The sequence below is a fragment of the Phocoena phocoena genome, chromosome 11 (genome assembly GCF_963924675.1).
Source record: "Phocoena phocoena chromosome 11, mPhoPho1.1, whole genome shotgun sequence".
In the NCBI taxonomy this organism is placed as follows: Eukaryota; Metazoa; Chordata; class Mammalia; order Artiodactyla; family Phocoenidae; genus Phocoena; species Phocoena phocoena.
The window spans coordinates 7,989,296-8,011,888 of record NC_089229.1 but is presented as its reverse complement, the minus strand read 5'-3'; the positions used below and the strand labels follow the sequence as shown (position 1 = coordinate 8,011,888).

At 40.8% G+C, this 22,593-nt stretch overlaps 1 protein-coding gene across 1 annotated transcript in view; it reads right to left on the bottom strand.

Annotated features, from left to right (window-relative positions):
• The window catches only part of SLC25A17 (solute carrier family 25 member 17), a 46,127-nt gene extending 23,946 nt beyond the window's left edge, over positions 1 to 22,181 (bottom strand). The window contains exons 1-2 of the mRNA XM_065887010.1: positions 22,021 to 22,181; positions 317 to 377 (exon numbers count right to left, since the gene is read on the bottom strand). Of these exons, the coding sequence (XP_065743082.1) occupies positions 317 to 377; positions 22,021 to 22,074 (115 nt within the window). The 5' untranslated portion in view covers positions 22,075 to 22,181. The remainder of the gene's footprint in view (positions 1 to 316; positions 378 to 22,020) is intronic.
• Between the last annotated feature and the right edge of the window lie 412 nt (positions 22,182 to 22,593).

Genomic DNA, 22,593 nt, shown 5'->3' with positions numbered 1-22,593 from the left:
TTTCCAGAAAATCTATCCCCAGTAAAAAAAAAAAAATCTCTACATTGTGCCTTTCAAAAGTCGTATTGTTTATTAGAATGAACTGTTATGATTCAAAATTACTAATGCAAGCCCACTCAGGTCTCTCAGATTAGAAAATGGCTGAGGCTATGACTCATTTACAAACATCAAAAATAAAAGTATTTAAAGTTAGTGAAAATGGACAACAGATTTCTAATGAAATGGGAAATCCTATGTTAACTTAGAACTTAGTAGAGAAGTATGTTTGCTTCCTGATACCAAATGAACAGGAATATGATGACAATAAGATACTTACCTTGAAGTCGAAGTCGAGCTGTATCCAAGGGAAAAAATACTGTCATTGCTGTCATGCTTCCCTGAAAAGTTTGAAAAGCCTTTAGCCATTACAGTATCACAAAAATAATGAGCCACAACTTTTAAATGAACAAAAAGTTCATTATTATCAATGGGTCAGATGAAATTTTCAGTGAACAAATATACAGAATATTTTTATCTATTGGGATCATTAGTGTTCAAACTTCTGTAGTTATATACTTGAACAGACATATTTAATTTTCCAGAAGAAATCTCTTTCTCTCTGATATTGAAAAAGAAACTGTAGTGGGTCCCTGGAGATGACAAACTTAGGGATTTACAACCTAGGACACATGTCAAAGACAGCAGGTAAATGGATTTTTAACCTTTTACTGGTCAGCTACCGCTCCTATGCTCTCCTCTGATACCCCCAGAAACCAAAAAATCTAGTGATCAAACAGATATGTATTTCTATACTCTCTGCTTAATCAATATATTCACCACAAAGTAAAAGGGGTTTAAAAATCATATTGTTCTTTAAAACAGTTCTGTTTGCTTGTGTTTTAAAAAAGAGGGACAACATCTTTGCTAAAAATTCTATAAATAATTTATCCAAGATAACACGACAAAAATTATCACTGGAAAAAAAGAAGAAGCCAACAACCAGTCTTTTCATTCATAAGGCCCTGTGACAGATAAAAACCACAAGTATTAGTTAGGGATAAAATTATATGCATGATATCTCCAGGTGGGTTTATGGTTCTCAACCTAAGTGCAGGCCCAGTGGTATATATTCTCAGGCATAAGGTCAAGTTTTAAGCTACTGATAGAATAACAGTAACATACATATTTTTATCATGATAACAATGGGAAACTAGGTCAACTTCATAGATAAGAACAAAAATGTGCTAGGTCTCTTATCTATTTAAATAGATCAGCCTGTTTGACAAGGAAGAACACTGTATTGTCCTATTAGTTACTCTTCGAAACTCAGATTAAATGTTACCACCCCTACCCATCAGGTTCCTCTGTGTTCCCACAGCACTTGTTTATATGTCTCTTAGAGCACTCATATTGCAGTGAAACCTAACTCTTCCACCGGATTGTAAGAATATCCATTTATCTCGTGGTATACCACAGATTCTTAAATAAATGTTTATTAAATTCACTCTACTTTCAGTTATTTATACAATTTAGATGGCTCCCACATAAATGATCTTTCCTAGTAAGAACTAGATAATACTTAATATTTCAAGAAACACTGGATTTGTAAAGGTTTACAGTCTACAAATCTATTCTTCGGGCATCCTTGCTCACCTTACAGGCAATTTCCAAGAAAAATGGGGGCTGCAAAGCTGGAGAACGCTTATCAAGGTTATTAAGGCCTTTACTTCCTATCACGTGGTACTAGCACACCTATGCAGAAAAGTCCTGCCTGGAAACTACTTTTTCAAACAATTGGATTACCTCCATCCCTCTTCCCTGTCAGCTTTAAATAGACACCTGAAGTTTCCTAACTTAGAAGACCCTGCCCTACCTACCTTGAAATCTTAAAGTACATTTTACACCAAGATAAAGAGAACAGTCTGTCCAAAGAGCTCACAGATCTATTACCTCCTCAAGGACTAGCATAAAAAACTCAAATCTGTAAAAATAAAAAACACTTAAAATTGTATTAGTACTGGAAAGACTGGATCTAGATGGTGAACTGAAAACCTACCATTGCCTCCTCCCCATTCCAATCACTAATAATGAAAGAGAAGATTTATATATAAAAGTGTTGTGTAGAAAAACAAAAGGGGGGCTTCCCTGGTGGCGCAGTGGTTGAGAGTCCGCCTGCCGATGCAGGGGACACGGGTTCGTGCCCCGGTCTGGGAAGATCCCACATGCCGCGGAGCGGCTGGGCCCGTGGGCCATGGCCGCTGAGCCTGCGCGTCCGGAGCCTGTCCCCCGCAACGGGAGAGGCCACAGCAGTGAGAGGCCCGCGTAACGCATAAAAAAAAAAAAAAAAAAAAGAAAAACAAAAGGGGTCTGAATGGTGGACCAGAAATTAAAAGGATAGCAGAGTGAGGCTGTTCTGAAAGAAGAAATCACAGACCGAAATGCACAGACAATAGCTATGGCAGGCAGAAAAATGGCCCCCTGAAAGATGAACACATTCTAATCCACAGTACTTGTGAACATGTTACATTACATGGCAGGTTGCTAATTGGCTGATCTTAAAATAGGGAGCTTAGTCTGGATTTTCTGAGTGGGCCCAACGTAATCATAAGGGTCCTTAAAAGTGGAAAAGTAGGTCTTCCCTGGTGGCACAGTGGTTAAGAATCCGCCTGCCAATGCAGGGGACATGGGTTCGAGCCCTGGTCTGGGAAGATCCCACATGCCGTGGAGCAACTAAGCCCGTGCGGCACAACTACGGAACCTACGCTCTAGAGCCCATGAGCCACAATTACTGAGCCCGTGAGCCACAACTACTGAGCCCACACACCTAGAGCCCGTGCCCTTCAACGAGAAGCCACCACAAAGAGAAGCCCGCGCACCGCCATGAAGAGTAGCCCCCACTCGCTGCAACTAGAGAAAGCCCGTGCACAGCAACCAAGACCCAACGCAGCCAAAAAAAATAAAATAAAAAGTGGAAGAGTAGGTGGGAGTGAGGCAATGGAGGACTCAACCCATCACGGCTGGCTTTAAGATGGACAAAGGGGCCACTAGCCAAGGAATGTGGGCAGCCTCTAGAAGCCAGAAAAAGGAAATGGATTTTCTCCTAAGGGCCTCCAGAAAGGAACATGACCCAGCTGACACCTTAATTTTAGCTCAGTGAGCTGTACATCAGACTTCTGACCTACAGATATTAAACTTGTGTTGTTTTAAACCATTCAATCTGGTAACCTGTTACAACAGCAATAGAAAACTAATAAAACAGGATTACTACAAATGGTGGGGACCAGCCGGGGGAAGCAGAAGGGAGCTCTGGCGTGACTTTCTGGTTGACTAGCTGGTACCGTGACAACCACAGCCAGGCAGTCCCCATCCCAGGCAGTGACTGTGAATATGGAAACCTGAACTTGCCTGAGGTGAGCAGAAACGCTGAGACCTAGCCACTGTCACACCTTGCCAGAACGCATGCCACCTTTATACCACAATTCCTGGAAGCTGCCAGCAGTAAACAAGTACAGGCAGGGGGAGGGGCGCGCAGTGGCAAGGAAATAAAAAGCTTACTAGTTTTACCCTATTTAAGAAGAGGATATACACATACACACATGAATTTATTCTAGGTTTTGGCAAAAAACCTAAGTTTAAATGTGAGAGGTAAAGATGTAAGGGTGAAGTGGGGGTTTCCACTGCCAGCAATATGCTGGCATACACCACACACTACAAAATACCTAGAACTGTTAACTAAAATATAAAATATTTAAAAAATTTTAAAATAAAATATAACACGTACCCTTTAAATGATTAACTGAACCTCCTTGGGGCCACAAAGAAGAGTAGAAACCCATAGGGTTAAGCAGCCTCGTTGGTGTTCATTGAGAGGATTTTTTTTGCGAGTCTAAGTGATCAAGGGGCTTTGTTATTATTATTATTATTTTTTTTTTTTTTTTTTTTGCGGTATGCGGGCCCCTCCTGCTGTGGCCTCTCCTATTGTGGAGCACAGGCTCTGGACGCGCAGGCTCATTGGCCATGGCTCACGGGCCCGGCCGCTCCGCGGCATGTGGGATCCTCCCAGACCGGGGCACGAACCCGCGTCCCCTGCATTGGCAGGCGGACTCCCAACCACTGCGCCACCAGGGAAGCCCTATTTTTTTAACTGAAGTGGAATTCCCATAACATAAAATCGACAACTTGAAAGTACACCATTCAGTGACATTTAGTAAGTACATTCATAATATTGCGTAACCACCACTTGTATCACGTTCCAGAATATTTTCATCACCCCGAAGACAACCCTGTGCCTGTTAAGCAGGCATATGCCCCACTTCCCCCTCCACTCAGCCCTGACAGCCACTAATCTGCTTTCTGTCTCTACAGATGTACATATTCTGGACATCTCATATAAAAACAATCGTGCAAGATGTGACCTCTTGTGTCTGGCTTCTTTCACTCGGCACAGTGTTTTCAAAGCTTATCCACTTTGTAGTGTGTATCAGTTCTTCTTTCTTTTTTATCGCCGAGTAAAATTCCCTTGTATGTATAATATAACATTTTGTTTATCTATTCAAAACGCTTTGTAATGAGATAGAGGTAATGGTTGCACAACATTGTGAACAGACTAAATACCACTGAACTGTACAATTTAAAATGGTTAATTTTGTTATGTGAGTTACCTCTCAATTTAAAAAAAAAATTTAATCCTCACAACAACCATATGAGGTAAGTACTATTATTCTCTCCATTTTATAGATGAGGAAAAAGATACTAAGAGGTTTTGCAACTTTTCTCAAGTCATACACTTTGCAGGTGGCAAAATCAGTATTTGAACATAGTCCGTCTGGCTCCAGAGTCCATACTTAACAAGTGTTGTAATTAAAACTTAAAAATGTACTAATATAGAACTAAAAATTAGCTTTAAAATAAAGGCAATATAGTAATATGGGACCTACTTTATGTGTCAAAAAAAATTTTTTTTTTATGGACTAGTCTGGAAACCCAGCAGAGAGCCTGGCATAGCATAAGCCCTGAACTTGTTAATAAATGTATGACTGTATCCACCTACAAATAAACTTAATATCTATGAGAAAGTGTAGGGCTTCCCTGGTGGCGCAGTGGTTGAGAGTCCGCCTGCCGATGCAGGGGACACGGGTTCGTGCCCCGGTCCAGGAAGATCCCACATGCCGCGGAGCGGCTGGGCCCCTGAGCCATGGCCGCTGGGCCTGTGCGTCTGGAGCCTGTGCTCCGCAACGGGAGAGGCCACAACGGTGAGAGGCCCTCATACCGCAAAAAAAAAAAAAAAAAAAAAAAAAAAAAAAAAAAAAAAGAAAGTGTATTGCAAATGCTAAAGGTAAATTTAGAACATAGCTATTCTGTACATTGGGGATTTGCTATATTTGTCTCCTGACCAAGCAAACACACAGATGACTATTTTCGTAAGCAGCTGTTACCTGAAGGAAAATATTTATTATACATGCAAGTCTTATGCTAAGCTATACAATCATATGAGTTTTCAGATGATTCAGTTTAATTCAATTTGAATTAAATTCCTCTTTTCATAAATACTCAGTGTTGTTTTTTTTCTCTAGGACTGCCTGTTATATAAAATTAGAAGGCAAAAACTAGTAAGAAGGTAACTACAAGGTACAATACTGTTGTGCCAGAGAGGCATACCAATCAACCCATTATTTTGAGTCCCACAGAATTCTAACCATCTGAGTGGGAGTTCTATTGCTGACAACAATTACAATTTAAAAGACTCTATTTCCAGAGAAACAACCTTCTTGTATCTCACCAAAATCAAACATTTTTAGTCACAACATTCTACCATCCCCTTCTGGCATTTAACCATTTGGTGTTGGGAAAGCAAATGAATTCCTACACCGCACTGGCACCTGGAGCTGGAAAAGCCTTCAGAGATAACCTAGCAGTGCAGACCCTTCCCCTGTGAACTGAGAAGTCTTGGACAGGGTTGTTAAGAGGTCTGCCTAAAGCCAGAGTGGCAGAGGCGGAGTTAGAACCCAGCCCTCTTCAACTCCAAGTTCTACTGTTCACTGTTCTACCTAAGTTCTCAACCTTTTTGCAATCAAGATATAAGTGACTTTTCATTTTTCTCTTCTAATTGTAAAAGTATACACAATACAAACACACACACACACACACACAAAATCCGAGAAATTCTTAACAGGGACTATACAAGGAGAGGAAGGAATTAAAGGTGGCTTCCATTTCTCTTGTGATGCATCTCTGTATAATTATTATTTGTAAACAATAAGTACGTGTTAGTTTTAGTTTTGAAATTAACCATTTTAAATTGTACAGTTCAGTTTAGTTTTGAAAGTTCTTTTTCAAACTTGATTTAAATGCTACTCATTTCCCTCGAGGTACTTGAGCTGTATCTGACAAGTTTCTTTCTTTACAACTCAGTGGTTTTTCATATATTCACAAAGTTGAACAACATTCACCACTACCAACTCCAGAACATCCGTTGCAGAGCACAGGCTCCGGACGCGCAGGCTCAGCGGCCATGGCCCACGAGCCCAGCCGCTCCACGGCATGTGGGATCTTCCCGAACCGGGGCACGAACCCGTGTCCCCTGCATCGGCAGGCGGACTCTCAACCACTGCGCCACCAGGGAAGCCCCTCCAGAACATTTTTATCACCTTAAAAGAAAATCCATACCCATTAGCAGTCACTCTCCATTCTCTTCCTCCCACACCCTGGCAACCACTAATCTATTTTCTGTCTCTATTTTGCCTCTTCTGCACATTTCATGTAAATGGAACCAAATAACACATGATCTTTTGTGGCTGGCTTCTTTCAAGGCTCATCCACGGGGACTTCCCTAGTGGTCCAGTGACTAAGACTCCATGCTCCCAATGCAGGGGGCCCAGGTTTGATCCCTGGTCAGGGAACTATATCCCACATTCCACAACTAAGAGCCCACATGCCTCAACTAAGGATCCCAACGAAGATCCCACATGTCTCAACTAAGACCCAGTGCAGCCAAATAAATAAATAAATATCTAAATACAAAAAACAAAAAAACTCATCTATGTTATCAAATCAGAACTTCGTTCTATATTATGGTTGAAAAATATTCTATTATATGGATATATCACATTTTGTTTATCCACTCATCTGTTGATGGATTTGGGTTGTTTCCACTCTTTGGCTTTATGAAAAATGCTGCTACGAACATTCCTGTAACAAGTTTTTATATGGACGTCTTCAGTTCTCTAGGAGTGGAGAGAATTGATCATATGGTTCTATGTTTGACATTTTGAGGAACTACCAAACTGTTTTCCACAGTGACTACGTAATTTTATATTCCCACCAGCAAAACAAGGTTTCAAATTTCTCCATATCCTTTCAATATTTGTCATACCTGTGCTTTTTGATTATAGCCACCCTAGTGGGTGTGAAATAGCATCTCATTGTCGTTATGATTTGCAGTTCTCTGATAACTAATGCCATCCAGCATTTTTTCATGTGTTTATTGGCCACTCATATAACTTCACAGGAGAAACGTCTATTCATATCCCTTGTGCATTTTTTAATTGGGCTATATGCCTTTCTATTATTGAGTTGTAAGCAGACTTTACATATTCTGGATACCAGACGCTGTATCAGATAAATGACTTACAAATGTATTCTCCATTCTGTTGTCTTCACTTTCTTGATAGTATCTGAAGCACAAAAAGTTTTAATTTTTATCAAGTCCAATTTATATATTTTTTTCTTTTATTACTTGTGCTTTTGGCATTATATCTAAGAAACCACTGCCTAATCCAAGGTCGTAAAGATTTATGCCAATGTTTTCATCTAAGAGTTTTGTAGTTTTAGTTCTTACATTTAGGTCTGTGGCTCATTTTGAGTAAATTTTTGTGTATGATGGGAAGTAGGGGTCCAACTTCATTTTGTTGCATGTGGATGTCCAGTTGTCCCTGCACAATTTATTGGAGACTGTTCTTTCCCCATTGATGTTCCTTGGCATCCTTGAACACAAATTTGTAGGTTTATTTTTTGGACTCTCAATTCTGTTGTTGATCTACCTGTCTATCCTTATGCCAGTACCAGTCTCTTGATTACTGTAGCTCTGTACTAAGTTTTGAAATTGGGAAGTATGAGTCCTCCAACTTTTTTTTTCAAGATTTTTTTGGCTATTCTGGATCCCTTGCATTTTCATATATGCTTCAGGACCATCTTATCAATTTCTGCAAGAAAGCAAATTGGTATTTTAATAGGGAGTACACTGAATCTGTAGATCCTTTTAGGGAGTATTGCCATCTTAACAATCTTGGCCTCCAATCCACTTATTCAGAGGATGCCTTCCCACTTACTTAGGTATTTTAATTTTTTTCAGTGATGACTTATTTTCAGTAAGCTACAAGTTGTAGTATGCACCATCTGTGTTATCACTCAGTTTTAAATGCATTCTTATTTCCATTATGATTTCTTCTTCTTTAACCCATAGATCATTCAGTAATGTGTTTAATGCTCAAACATATGTTTTATATATATATGTATATATATATATATTTATATTCTAAAGTTACCTTGTTACTGGTTGCTAGCTTAATTGCACTGTTTCAAGCATTCTGTACTATTTTAAAACTTCTTCAAAATTTAAGTTTTGCTTTACAGCCCAGTAAATCGTCAGTTTTCATAACTTTTCCATGTTTGGCTTGAAAATAATGTGTATTTTGCAGTTGTTGGGTACAATGTTCTGTATGTATCTATTAGGTCGTTTGTTAAATACATATTCAATCTTCTATATTTTTTCCCTCCTTTCTTGTTCTACCAATTACTGAAGGATATATTAAAATCTACCACTTCGATGACGGGTTGGATACTTCCTCTTAAAGTTTTATTAATTTTTGCTTTAAAGATATTGAGACTATATTATTAGATGAACACAAACTTAAAACTCCTTTATTTTCCTGACACACTGAGCCTTTTTCTCTATGATGTCATTCTCTTGATCTCTAGTAGTGACATTACTGTAAAGTCTATTTTGTCTGATGTTAACAGTTTTGGCTTAGTATTTGTCTAGCATGTCTTTTCTCACATTTTTACTTTCAAACTTTCTGTATCCTTTTCTTTAGACATATCTTTTATAAAAGACATATCTTTTGAAAACCAATCTAGCACAATTTCTTTTAACTGAAACACTTAGTTCATTAACATTTATTTGGATTTATAGTTGTCATCTTTTTTATAGCCATGCCATGTGGCTTGTGGGATCTTAGTTCCCCGATCAGGGATCAAACCCAGGCCACAGCAGTGAAAGCTCAGTGTCCTAACCACTGGACTACCAGGGAATTCCCAGTTGTCATCTTATTTTGTGCTATGTGTCATACATGCTCTATGTTGCTTTTTCTGCCCTTTACTGCTTTCTTATTTGACTAGAGTTTCCAATAAATTTTAAGTTATAGTTCCTAATTCTTTTACAAGCTATCTAGTAATTACAACATATATTCCTAACTTATCAATTCTAAAAATATTCATTAGGTTTAGAATTTCTCCAAGTGAGGATCTTGCTAGTGGCAAACTGCTTTTGATGATCTGAAAATATCTCTATTTCGTGTATGTTTTTAAACTTTTCACTGGACATAGCATTCTAGGTAGGATGTCATTTTCTCTCAGCAAAATGTAGAAAACATTCCAGTTTCCTGACTACAATCATTGCAAGTGAGAATCAGGTTTCAGCTAAATTATCCTTTAGCTCACTAATTCTACTTTCAGCTGTGTCTAATATGGTATAAAAACGCTTGAATTTGAACCCAATACTCAGCTTCAACAATGATCAATTCATAGCTATGCATTAAATATTTTAATTTTAAATGTTTATTTGATCAAAGCAGAGCATGCATATACTTTAAAAAGTCATGTAATATAAATGACAAAATAAGTAGTTCCTGCCCATTTTATACAATCTTCCTCCCCAGAGGAAAGTATTTTCTTTTAGCTGTATCTTTTGTAATTTACACATCTCCATATAACTTTAAAATATCCTGGTATCTTTTGATTAATCTATTTTAGACATTATTCACCTTCTATTACGGAGGGTAAGAATTTAGCTCTCATATTCCCCTCTGCTTCTTCTGCCAGCCCTCTAAGAGTTTTGATTTTTGCTTAAATCAATATTTAGTGTTCCCATGACTATCACACAATCAATTTTTAAATTTCAATTATTTTACTTTCTATTTCTAAATATTCTACATGGTTAATTTTCAAATCTGCTTGGCCAATGTTAGTTTCTTGTTCTTTGCACATATTTTCTAGCCTTTTAATTTTTATACAGACTAAATAGCTTTTTAGATTGTGACTGAGAAGTCCATTTTCTGATTGTTGCTCCTGTCTACTGTACTTGTTCACATTGCCTTGTTTCTCTGTTAGTTTGGTTAGTTTGGATTGAGCTGCTCATTTCCCTTAAAATTTTATTTTTGGGCTTTTTTTTAGACCTGATAAAGGTAAGTACCTCTGGAAAGGATTTCTGCCAGGCACTCTGGGGACCCACCAACCTGGAATCGCTCTAAGTTACTCACTTTAGGTTTTCCAATCAAATAGTGAGAATTCAGGCTGCAACCTAAGGGAGGACCTGTGGCTTCAAAATGTCAGTGGTGATTTCCTCTCTCAAATTAGTGCCAAGGTTGGAGCCAGCCGATTTTCCTGGGGAGGAGTAAGTTTATTTCCTATTTACCTTTATAGCGCATTCCTTTGGGATTTCAGGTTTATTCGGTGATCCCCACTGGACTTATCTTGGACAGAATGGACTCTTTCTTTTCTTCCCTGTATCTCTGTAAGCTACAAATCTAAAGCTTGTGTCTACCTGGCTAAGCAATTCCTACAGGGCAAAGACTGCTCTCCGTGACTCTGGGTCCTGACTTCACTCATTCTCTAGTTCTAAAAGTTCCTTACCTTCCTGTCACCTTATTAATGCTTTTAAGAAATAACTGTTTTGGGCTTCCCTGGTGGCGTAGTGGTTGAGAATCTGCCTGCTAATGCAGGGGACACGGGTTCGAGCCCTGGTCTGGGAAGATCCCACATGCCGCGGAGCAACTAAGCCCGTGAGCCACAACTACTGAGCCTGCGTGTCTGGAGCCTGTGCTCCGCAACAAGAGAAGCCGCGATGGTGAGAGCCCGCGCACTGCGATCAAGAGTGGCCCCCGCTTGCCACAACTAGAGAAAGCCCTCGCACAGAAACGAAGACCCAAAACAGCCAAAAGTTAATTAATTAAGAAAAAATAAGTAACTGTTTTTTAAAAAATATTTTATACAGATCTTTTTAAATTATAAAGGGAAGTTTTCAGGAGAAAGTTTGATAAGCTCCTTAGAAACAGGAATCCCATTTTAGGTATTTTACAATGGACTGTTGCTAGTCTTAGCAAATAAATATTTAAAAATATTTGTGAGTGTGTTTATTCCTTTGCTATTTATTCTATTTTGTTCTTATTTCATAAGATTGTATACGGGCAGGTTGGCAACATATTCACATTTTGAATCTATTACCCCATAGCATCTACCACCTCTCTTCTATGTTCCTTGGATATTTAACAAGTGAACTAAGAAATTTATTCTTAACTTAATCACCCTGCCTCCAAAAATTTATAAAATTTTGTAGTGAAACAAATAGTAAACAAAAGCAATCAGAACAAACATAAAATAGCTACCATTTCACCTGGATGTGAAAATTAGGAAAATGACAAAATCAGGGAGAAAAAAACCCCAGAAATCTTAAATTAGGCCCTTTGTACACAAGTGTCTGATTAAAAGACACACCAAAGGCCTTTTAGGGAGCCATCCAAGTAACCTTAAAAGTTTTCAGGGCTTCCCTGGTGGCGCAGTGGTTGAGAGTCCGCCTGCCGATGCAGGGGACACAGGTTCGTGCCCCGGTCTGGGAGGATCCCACATGCCGCGGAGCGGCTGGGCCCGTGAGCCATGGCCGCTGGGCTTGTGCTTCCGGAGCCTGTGCTCCACAACAGGAGAGGCCACAACAGTGAGAGGCCCGCGCACAGCAAAAAAAAAAAAAAAAAAAAAAAAGTTTTCAACCTGAGGGTTTCCCTGGTGGCGCAGTGGTTGAGAGTCCGCCTGCCGATGCAGGGGACACGGGTTCGTGTCCCGGTCCGGGAGGATCCCACGTGCCACGGAGCGGCTGGGCCCGTGAGCCATGGCTGCTGAGCCTGTGCGTCCAGAGCCTGTGCTCCACAACGGGAGAGGCCACAGCAGTGAGAGGCCCGCATACCCAAAAAAAAAAAAGCTTTCAACCTGAAAGACCAGAGCACAAATACAAACACTGCTTTACCAAAGTACATCTGACTTAAAATACTAAGGCCTTGAATCACTTTGAGTGGTGGCTAGGAAAACGGAGAAGGGATATCTACCAGAAGAACTAAAAAAGAACTATAAAAGAAAGAATCAGGGACTTCACTGGTGGTCCAATGGCTAGGACTCCATGCTCCCAATGCAGGGGGCCGGGATTCGATCCCTGGTCAGGGAGCTCGATCCTACATGTCAGAACTAAAAGATCCCGCATGCCACAACTAAAAGATCCTGCATGCCACAACTAAAAGATCCTGCACCAGCAACGAAGATCCCGCGAGCTGCAACTACGACCCAGTGCAGCCAAATAAATATGCAGTCAATAAATATCCAGTCCACCTTTTTTTTTTTTCAGTCTACCTTTTAATCTGGCTGACACAGACACACTGAACTGAAGCACCCAACACCACAAAGTCAGAAGGAAGCAGTAGGGCAAACTTGGTCAAGGCTTGGTTCTGTGAGCGTGTGCCATCTTATGGGAATGACAGACAGGGACACACATAAATATAGAAGCAGAGTATCACGCCCTTTAAGTACGAACAATGATGGCCTACTAACCAAATTCAACCATTCCCAAAATGCTACTTCACCCTTGAAGGATGAAAAATAATCCAAAAAAATGCAATGCTAGTTCCAAAGTCAATTTCCAGAGGAGTCCAGAAATGGTGGTTGAGTCACAGGAGCACAACTGAAATCAGTGTACAGCTTCTCCTGATGGAGTATATGGCATTACTGGACAGAAGATTATTTTTAAAAGAAATCAACTAAAATACACGGTCAGTGGTAGATCTGGAGCTAATGAAATTCCAAAGATGAAAGCCACTTATTGTGGCTTTCACATTCAAAAATGTTATTCACCTAATCAGAGTTAATGTAAGTCTTTCCCCTGATACAACAAACAAGCTAACTCTCATACCCATTCAAAGATACACAAATTAAACAAAAGGCTTAATAGATAACACACCTGAGTGCCCAACGGAAAAAGCATGGGCCCTGGAATAAAATAAACTGGGGTTCTGGTCCCAGCTACAGTACATATTGTATAATAAATTACTTCAAATCTCCATGCCTCAATCTTCCCATTTGTAATTTGGGGACCAATAACAAATGTGGAGGTTGCTGTGAGAAGTGAGAATTAACTTATGGAAAGACCCAGCATCATTCCAAGTACACAGTTGGCATTCAACAAATGTTGCTTCCTATATATCCTTTTTACAGCATTTTTTAGCAGTGGGGCTCAATATTAATCAGGGTCCTAAAATTAGCAACGGTTACTTACACTCCTTCCAAAAGAGCAACTGTCATTTAGTAAAAAATAAAGGGACTTCCCTGGTGGCACACTGGTTAAGAATCCACCTGCCAATGCACGGGACACGGGTTTGAGCCCTGGTCCGGGTAGATTCCCACATGCCGCGGAGCAACTAAGCCTGTGTGCCACAACTAATGAGCCTGCGCTCTAGAGCCTGTGAGCCACAACTACTGAGCCTGCGCTCTAGAGCCCGTGAGCCACAACTACTGAGCACATGTGTCACAACTACTGAAGCCCACGCACCTAGAGGCCGTGCTCCACAACAAGAAGCCACCACAGTGAGAAGCCCGCACACCGCAACAAAGAGTAGCCCCCGCTCGTCACAACTGGAGAAAGCCTATGCGCAGCAACGAAGACCCAATGCAGCCAAAAATAAATAAATAAATTAATTTTTTAAAAAAAATAATAACTGCTCTTTCAGAAGGAGCTTCAAGAAGGCAGGAGGGTCAACAGTGTAAAATACTACAAAGAAGTCGAATCAAATAAGAATGGAAAAAGAGTCAGCAGACTAAGTCAGCAGAAAGTCAGTGATAGCCTATGGAAGAGCAGTTCCAGCAATCAGAGTAGGATGAGGAGGAGAGGCAGGAAGTACAGATAGTCATTAAATAAACTTAGCATAAAGGGAAGGAGAATGAGCGGCACCTAAGAAGGCAGTGTGTAGACCCGATTGGTATGGTTTTGTTACAGGTCAGGGCTGAAGGGAAAAACAATGGAAAAAGATTAAAGCTATAGGAAAGAAGTGAAAATGAATGGAGCAAAGTCCCAAAAGATAACTGTGGGTAGTGTAAGTTGGGCGGGGGGGAAGGGGGGGCCCAATCAAGATAGCAGAGACCAGCCACATCTGTTTTTCCTGAGATAAGCACAATGTAGGAAATACTGGGTACAATTGCAGTTGATTCTGTAATAGAAAAAACAGAAACGTTAGAAAGCTCATCCCAAGTAGCCTCTATTTTATCTAGAGCAAAAGCCGAGATCATCTGTTACAAGTGAATGGATACAGTTGACTATACAAGATGAGAGAAAATTTCAATTCCACTGAATTTCTAAAATTGGGTGCAAATACTGTATTTTCAAGAATATCTCTGAGGGGCTTTCCTGGTGGCACAGTGGGTGAGAGTCTGCCCGCCGATGCAGGGGACACGGGTTCGTGCCCCGGTTCGGGAAGATCCCACATGCCATGGAGCGGCTGGGCCTGTGAGCCATGGCCACTGAACCTGTGCGTCCGGAGCCTGTGCTCCGCAACGGGAGAGGCCACAACAGTGAGAGGCCCGGGTACCGCAAAAAAAAAAAAAAAAATCTCTGAAAAAGAAACGAATGATTATGGCCTTACTACACTATTACAGGTATTGTAATAGGTACTCCACAAGTGTTACCACATTTGCTTCTCAAGAGAACCCAGTAAGTAAAGTGTTATTGCTTTCATTTTATAGCTCAGAAAACTCAGGTTCAGAAAGAAAACATAAATGACCCAAGATGACACAGATAGTTATGTCTTACTCCAAATCCCTTTTTCAGCTATTCTACCATATTTGTTCCTTTAAAAAGATTAAGTCATATAAATACCATATGAGAGCTCTTATATGTGGAATCTAAAATATGGCACAAATGAACTTATCTACAAAACAGAAACAGACTCACAAACACAGAGAACAGATTTGTGGTTGCCAAGGGGGAGCAGGGAAGGGAAAGGGATGGGCTGGGAATTTGGGGTTGGTAGATGCAAACTATTACATTTAGAATGGATAAACTACAAGGTGCTACTGTATAGCACAGCAAACTATATGCAGTCTCCTGGGATAGACCATAATGGAAAGGAATATTTCAAAAAGAACGTCTCTATGTGTATAACTGAGTCACTCTGCTGTACAGCAGAGATTGGCACAGCATTGTAAACCAACTCTACTTCAATAAAAAAAATTAAGTCATAGACTACTCAGGCACAAAGCAAATTAAAGTTAGAAAAATAATTCCAATCAAGACTACATAAGAACCTTTAAGATGAAGAGAACTGAACTGAAATGACCCTATTAGCTAAAAAGTTTATTGGGGTGAGGGGGGGAGATGAACAGGCAGAGCACAGAGGATTTTTAGGGCAGTGAAAATAGTCCATATAATAATGTAATTGTGGATACATGTCATTATAAAATTTATCCAAACCCACAGAATGTACAATACCAAGAATGAATCCCAATATAAACTATGGACTTTGGGTGATTATGATGTTCCAATGTAGGTTCATCATTTGTAACAAACGTACCACTCTGGTGGGGGATACTGATAATGAGGGAGGCTGTGCATTGGCCGGAGGGGGGTGCTGGGGGTGCCCAGAGGATACACGGGAAATCTCTGTACCTTCCTCTCAATTTTGCTGTGAACCTAAAATTGCTCTAAAAAACTAAGTCTTGAAAAAAAGTTTATCAAGATATCAAGATATATTTTGGATGATGAGTAGTGAGGCAAAGAAGTCCTAAAGATTAAAAGCTATATAAGAATTCAATCATAATTTAGTGGAAGCCTAAATGAAATAAAACAGCAAGGAAGTAAAGACAATGAAGACTTTTTCTAATTACCTCCTTTTAAGGTTTCTAAACCAAAGTAATACAACGCCCTCAGATGTATACTAACCTAAGTTAATTCTATGAGAATCTGACTAGATTCAAACTATGGGTCTGGATGAGCCAGCTGTGGAAAAGAAAACCCTTCCAAAAAGAACTTAACATTTAAATTGTTAGATATGTGGTTTAAAGTGCTCCTGATGAACAATTAATGTCCAAATGCCTCCAGTTTGATTATACATGTATATATGTAATATTTAATGTCACTTTTTTCTGAAAATCTAAAGATATTCAGGGGCTAGTTTTGAATTAAACAAAGGGATGGGGAAAAGAGACAAGAAGTATGAAGGAACAGGCAGCTAGGCATAGCAACAGAAGAGTAGCAGAGAAGGGAGACCTGGGTTCTTGCCCCAGGCCTATGACCAAATAACTTACTGGTAATCTTGGCAAAAACACTTAACATACCTGTTTCCATTTTCTTGTCTCTGTATGAGAATAAAGATACTTGTCTAAGAGCCTCGGAAACAACCCTATGAAGTGAGTACTATTATCTTCCCCAGTTTATAGATGAGGAAACTGAGGCAAGAGAGATTGAGAGACATGCCCAAGGTCACACATGTGATAAGTGGCAAAGCTGGGATTTGAACTCAGGCAGTCTGGTTTCAGAGGCCATACTTTTAACCACTTGTTATACTGCCTACCTATCAAAGTTGTTAACAGATGTGAGAAGATAGGGAATTCTATAAGTACTAAATATTATTATTAAATCTAATATTAAATTAACTAACTCAAACAAGTTAGGATGCATAGAAAATTAGAAAATATAGTTGTGGACAAAAATATTAATGGCTTTCACTTATTGGGCCCCTATTATGTGTCAGATAGTATAAAAGCTGTTTTAATTAAGTTATTTTATTAATATTCACAGAACCCTGTGAGGTTGTTGGCATTTAACAAATTAGAATCAGAGTTAACTAAACTGAATCTGAAAAATTAGGTTTTTGTTTCTAATCTATAAATCAATGAGTAACATTAGGAAAGTCACTTAACCAAGCAATCCCATAGTTTCTTCATAATGGGGTGCTGGGAGGTCACATTAACATCTATACTAAATATTTACCACAGTGAAAAGCTAGAAACAACGCAAATGTCCATAAATTATGGGATACCCATATGATAGAATATTTTATACTAAAAAGCAAATGATTTTTCAAGTCTTTTTTTTTTTTTTTTTTTTTTTGCGGTACGCGGGCCTCTCACTGCTGTGGCCCCTCCCGTTGCAGAGCACAGGCTCCGGACGCGCAGGCTCAGCGGCCATGGCCCACAGGCCCAGCCACTCCGCGGCATGTGGGATCCTCCCGGACCAGGGCACGAACCCGTGTCCCCTGCATCGGCAGGCGGACTCTCAACCACCGCGCCACCAGGGAAGCCCTCAAGTCTTTTTAACAACGTGATATAGTGGATATCTGATGTTTTGGGCCACACAGCAACATTCCCTTTTCCTGATTTTCTTTACCTCTTCCCACTGTGCACAGTCTTGGTAATATGTCAACCTTGGGGGCTTCCCATTATCTTCACAGGGGCAGCCCACCACTTCTTCCTAGGTACCACCAGGGGTCTTATCCACACCACCACTATACACCTAAGAAGAGCTTCCTGAGGACAGGGACTTTTCCACTGATAACCTTTATATCCAGAAGGCCTTGTACAGAAAATCAACAAGTTCTACTTGGTTTCTACTTCTAAAAGGCAGGTAGTGAGTCTATATGGTAGAAAGTCCACTGTAATGTTAAGTGTATGAGTATGAGCTACAGAGTCAGATAGTTGGGCCTAATTTTCTCTTTTGATACCAACTGGAGAAAAGTGCTCTGAATAAGCCTTCTTACACAGTTCTAAGGAGAGGTATGTCTGGGATTTGAGTCACAGCACAATAATAGGTAGAGTGGAAGGAGAAAGAACTCTTTCATATTTCTGTATGACTTGAATTTTTTAATGGTCAGCATTTATTCAATGAAATGTAATTCTTTTAAAACAAATTATGCAATTAAAATTTAAAAAACAATTTAAAAATAAACAATAGGGAAAAAAGAAGACCCCTGAAAGTTACTGATTAATAATTATCATTACAATTCCAAAGTCTGTTTTGGCATCTAAACCCCCTAGACAATTCCAACCAATCTCACTTTTCAAATTCTAGACTAATAAAATCTCTTTTAATTACAAATGTACACTTCTACAAATAAAATCTATCTTTGGAAGCTAATCTGAGAACCAAACATATAAAATTATAAACCTAATTATACTCAAAATTTTGAGAAGTATTTACATGCGAGGCCATTAACTGTATCAGACAATAGTCATCAACTGGAGATAAAGCATTCTCCTGGAACAGCACAATTCTGATTTTCAAATACTTGAGATTATCTGCACTTATACCAAAGTGAAGCATAAAACACTCAAAATCACTAATCTATTTTAATTTTTAAAGTGTGTGTGTGTTTGTGTGTGTGTGCACACATAACACCACACTTGGGGTGAGAAAGTGTAGAACCTGGAAAGAAATGAATAAGCAAACATGAAACATGTCAACTCAAAAAGGTTGTAGGGGCTTCCCTGGTGGCGCAGTGGTTGAGAGTCCGCCTGCTGATGCAGGGGAAACGGGTTCGTGCCCCGGTCCGGGAAGATCCCACATGCCGCAGAGCGGCTGGGCCCGTGAGCCATGGCCGCTGGGCCTGCGCGTCCGGAGCCTGTGCTCCGCAACGGGGAGAGGCCACAACAGTGAGAGGCCCGCGTACCGCAAAAAAAAAAAAAAAAAGGTTGTAAATCAACATCTTAAACAATGACCCAACAATCTTTTGGGGAGAAGCCACAACTAATTACTCCAGGCAACTCTGGAGTTTATACCAAATCCTGACGTTTATGTCAGGATTCCGACCCAGGCTGCCTAGCTCCAGTCAGGCATTCAAATGCTCTTAACTACTATGCTCTCCTGGATCATCTCAAAGCTTTGGTTGAACATCATGGCAAAGGCATTTAATTAAACATGAGCCATTCATTACCACAGTACTATACCATTAAAAGCAATGCCATTTTTCTCGTCAAATGTCTCATCAAATGTAGTAACATTTTGTGGTGAAATTGTTTTCCTTTGGTAGCAACCAGAAGAAAGCAGGGTCCATGTTGTGTGGTGTATCCTTAACTCAAAAAGTTACAAAAAGAGTTTGAGAACCACTCTTTGGCATGAAAATTCAAAAGAATAACAAAACACAATGCAATTTCTCATTTAGACATGTGCCAGGAACAGTACTGCCCCGAGGGAAGCAAGAGAAAAAAAAATTATTTTTACAAAAGTATATCTATTAGATAATCTAACATAGCTTATGGGAGAAAGAAAAACCACTGCAAATTCAGGGTGCATAATTTCAAGCAGAACTTTTAACAAGAGAAAAATAGGCAACAAGGAGAGAAAAAAAATAGAAATGTCTCTGCAGGTTAAATAGAGATAGTATCACCTCTACCCCCAATCACTGTCTATAGCAGGGCTCAGAAAACTAAGACCAAGGGCCAGCTTGATGCACTGACTGGTTTCATAAATAAGATTTTATTGGAACACAGCTCTGCCCATTCATTTACTTATTGTCAATGGCTGCTTTCAAACTATCGTGGCAGGGTTGAACAGCTTCACCAGAGACGATACACCTATATATTTACCATCTGCCTCCTTAAAGAAAAAGTTTGCCAACACTTATTTTCTTTCATAAAACTTAAAACTATCTAAAATTACTTTTTTGATTTACTCAATTATTGTCTGACTTCTCCATTGAAATGCAAACTTCATGAAGAAAAAGACTTTGTTCTCCACTATACTTCTAGCATCTAGAACAGTGCATAGCACGTAAAAAGCACTCAGTAAAGATGTTGAATGAATGGCATTTACTGAGAGAAAGGAGAACAAACATTTCCCATCTTCCCATTTTCTCTTTGTTGCACTATTCTCCCCCCTAATACACCAAAACAAGTCCTCTCAATTAACCACTGGATTTATCATGTTGATAAATCTAATGGTTAATTCTCAGTCCTCATCTTATCTGACTCACCAGCAGCACCTGACCTAGTTGGTCTACACCCTTCTCCATGCGACTCTCAGAACACCACATTCTCTTAGTTTTCATCCTACCCTAGTGGCCCTTCCTTAGTCTCCTTTGCTGGTGCTCTCATTTCCCCAACCTCTTAATGTTGGCATGTTTCAAGGCTAAATCTTTGAGACTTTTCTCTCAGTCCACACTCATTTGTTAGCTCATCTAGTCTCATGACTATTCTTAGGCATTTCAAACGTAACTAGTCAAAATCCAAAACCATTCTCATCTTTCCCCCAAAAGCTGCTCCTTTACAGTCTTCACCATCTCAGTAAATGGGAATATCATCCTTCCAGTTGCTCAAGACCCAAACTCTTGGGAGTCAACCAACTCACATCGTGTTACACCCAACATCCAATCTACCATCAAACCCTGGTGGCTCTATCTCAAAATATATTCCAGGTTCATGATCACTTCTCACAACCTCACTGCTACCATCTTAGTCCCTTGACAGTTTCCCTGCTTCCACGCTTGCTCCCGTACAGTCTACTCTCAACAGAGCAGCCAGGGTGATCACGTTTAAAATGTACATCTGCAAGTTGCTACATGCTCAAAAGAACTTGCTCTAATAGCTAGTTAGCTGTCTTTCACACTCAGAGTTAAAATTCTTACACAATTTGGTCTCCTGAAACCATTTTGCCTCTTTGTTCCCTCCACGCCAGACACACAGGCCTCCAATGCCTATCCTAGAGCACATCAAACAAACTTCCATTTCAGTGCCTTTACACTGGCTGAAAGCTTGATCTAACTGAATGAACCAGGACTCCTGAATCAGGCACTTCCATGAACTATTGTGTCATCTAATTCACGTAACAACTCTGTGAGGTAGGTGTCAATACCCCTACTTTACAGATTAGGAAAGTGAGGTTTACAGGCCACCCATCTAACAAGTGACGAGTTGGGGTTCAACTCCCATTAGCCTACACAGAACATGAGCTCTCAGTGCACTTTTGGGGGCCTAGGAGAAGAGGACTCAGTCAGTGATATTCCTCTGAAGTCCCAGTGACTCCACGTGCGTGTTGACAGCTAGAGAAGGATGTGAGAAAGGGCAGGCAGAGAGACAGGACGAGAACCACAGAGGAAGTTACTCAAACCAAGAGTGAAAAGTTTCAAGGAAAAGGGAGTGGTGTCAAATGGAAGCGAGAAATCCAGAAGCCCAAGCACCAAGCACATTCCTCAGAGTAAACCACATATGTGGTAGACAGCGACTCTAATCTTGATTTAATTTAAAAAAAAAAGTATCTTCTCCTGCCAATGATATTGGCCAGAGATATCCCTGCTAGGTACTGCCACTTGTCTGCAGCAAGTGTGTGAAAATAGGCTGTAGTTAAGAATGTGATTCAGCAACACAGCTTCACACCTAGGTTTTCCTCTGGCCCAGTCAGACAAAGTTTGGGCGTGCGGTGGGGTGGGTTTAGGGGGACGACTGCCCTTTAAATTTCAGAAGGCAAAGAAAACGGCAATGATCTTCCTGACTCCCTGTGGCGGTGTGGGATCACCGCTGCCTACATCCCAGATATTCTGTAAGAGGTCAAAGCGGTAGCCAGGGGCGGAGGGTGAGTGTCGGGCCTCGCCCCAAATTCTTCCAGCAACATTTCGCCTATGCTCCATTCCTCTATGTTCCAGTCACGATACGATCTGCTTCTCATCCCCACCCCCCAGCCATATCCCGGTCTGGCCCCAGAAAAGCCCCACACCCCGCAGTGGCCCGGGCATAAAGATCCCGCCTCACCACGGCTCCCGCCACGGCGTGTACCAGGCTTTCGTAGGACAGCACGGAAGCCATAGGTGCGGTTCCCGCAGACCTGGCCACAGTTTTCTCGCAGGAGCCGCAAACAGGCGGTAACGAGCACCTGAGCCCCGGGCGGCAACGTCACCAACTCCAACCCCTCAGGCCCACCTCCTCCAGAACTACTTCCGGGTCGCAGGGCGCCCGCCCAGTCTCTCGGCCGTAGGCCGCAGGGGAAGGAAGAGGGAAAGACGGGACTGGGAACGCCCCTTGGCTCTGATTGGTCCCCGGGCCTTGCGCGGGGCGGGGCAGCACGGTGCTGTCCCTACCACGCGGAGCGGTGGGTCGGGCCGAAATTCAGTACGGGATGGGTCAGCTTCGACTTCCGCTACGTTCTCGGGACCTGGCCAGTCGCACTTCACACCTACTGCAACACTGAAGACTTCAGAAAACTTGGACAGCCTCATTTTTCTCCACTTCTCTCCATAAGACAAGATGGAGACAAGCAAGATGGGGGACTCATCTTCCTGTTTCTCTTTTGAGACTCTACTCGTATTTGCTCTCGCTAGTGTTTTT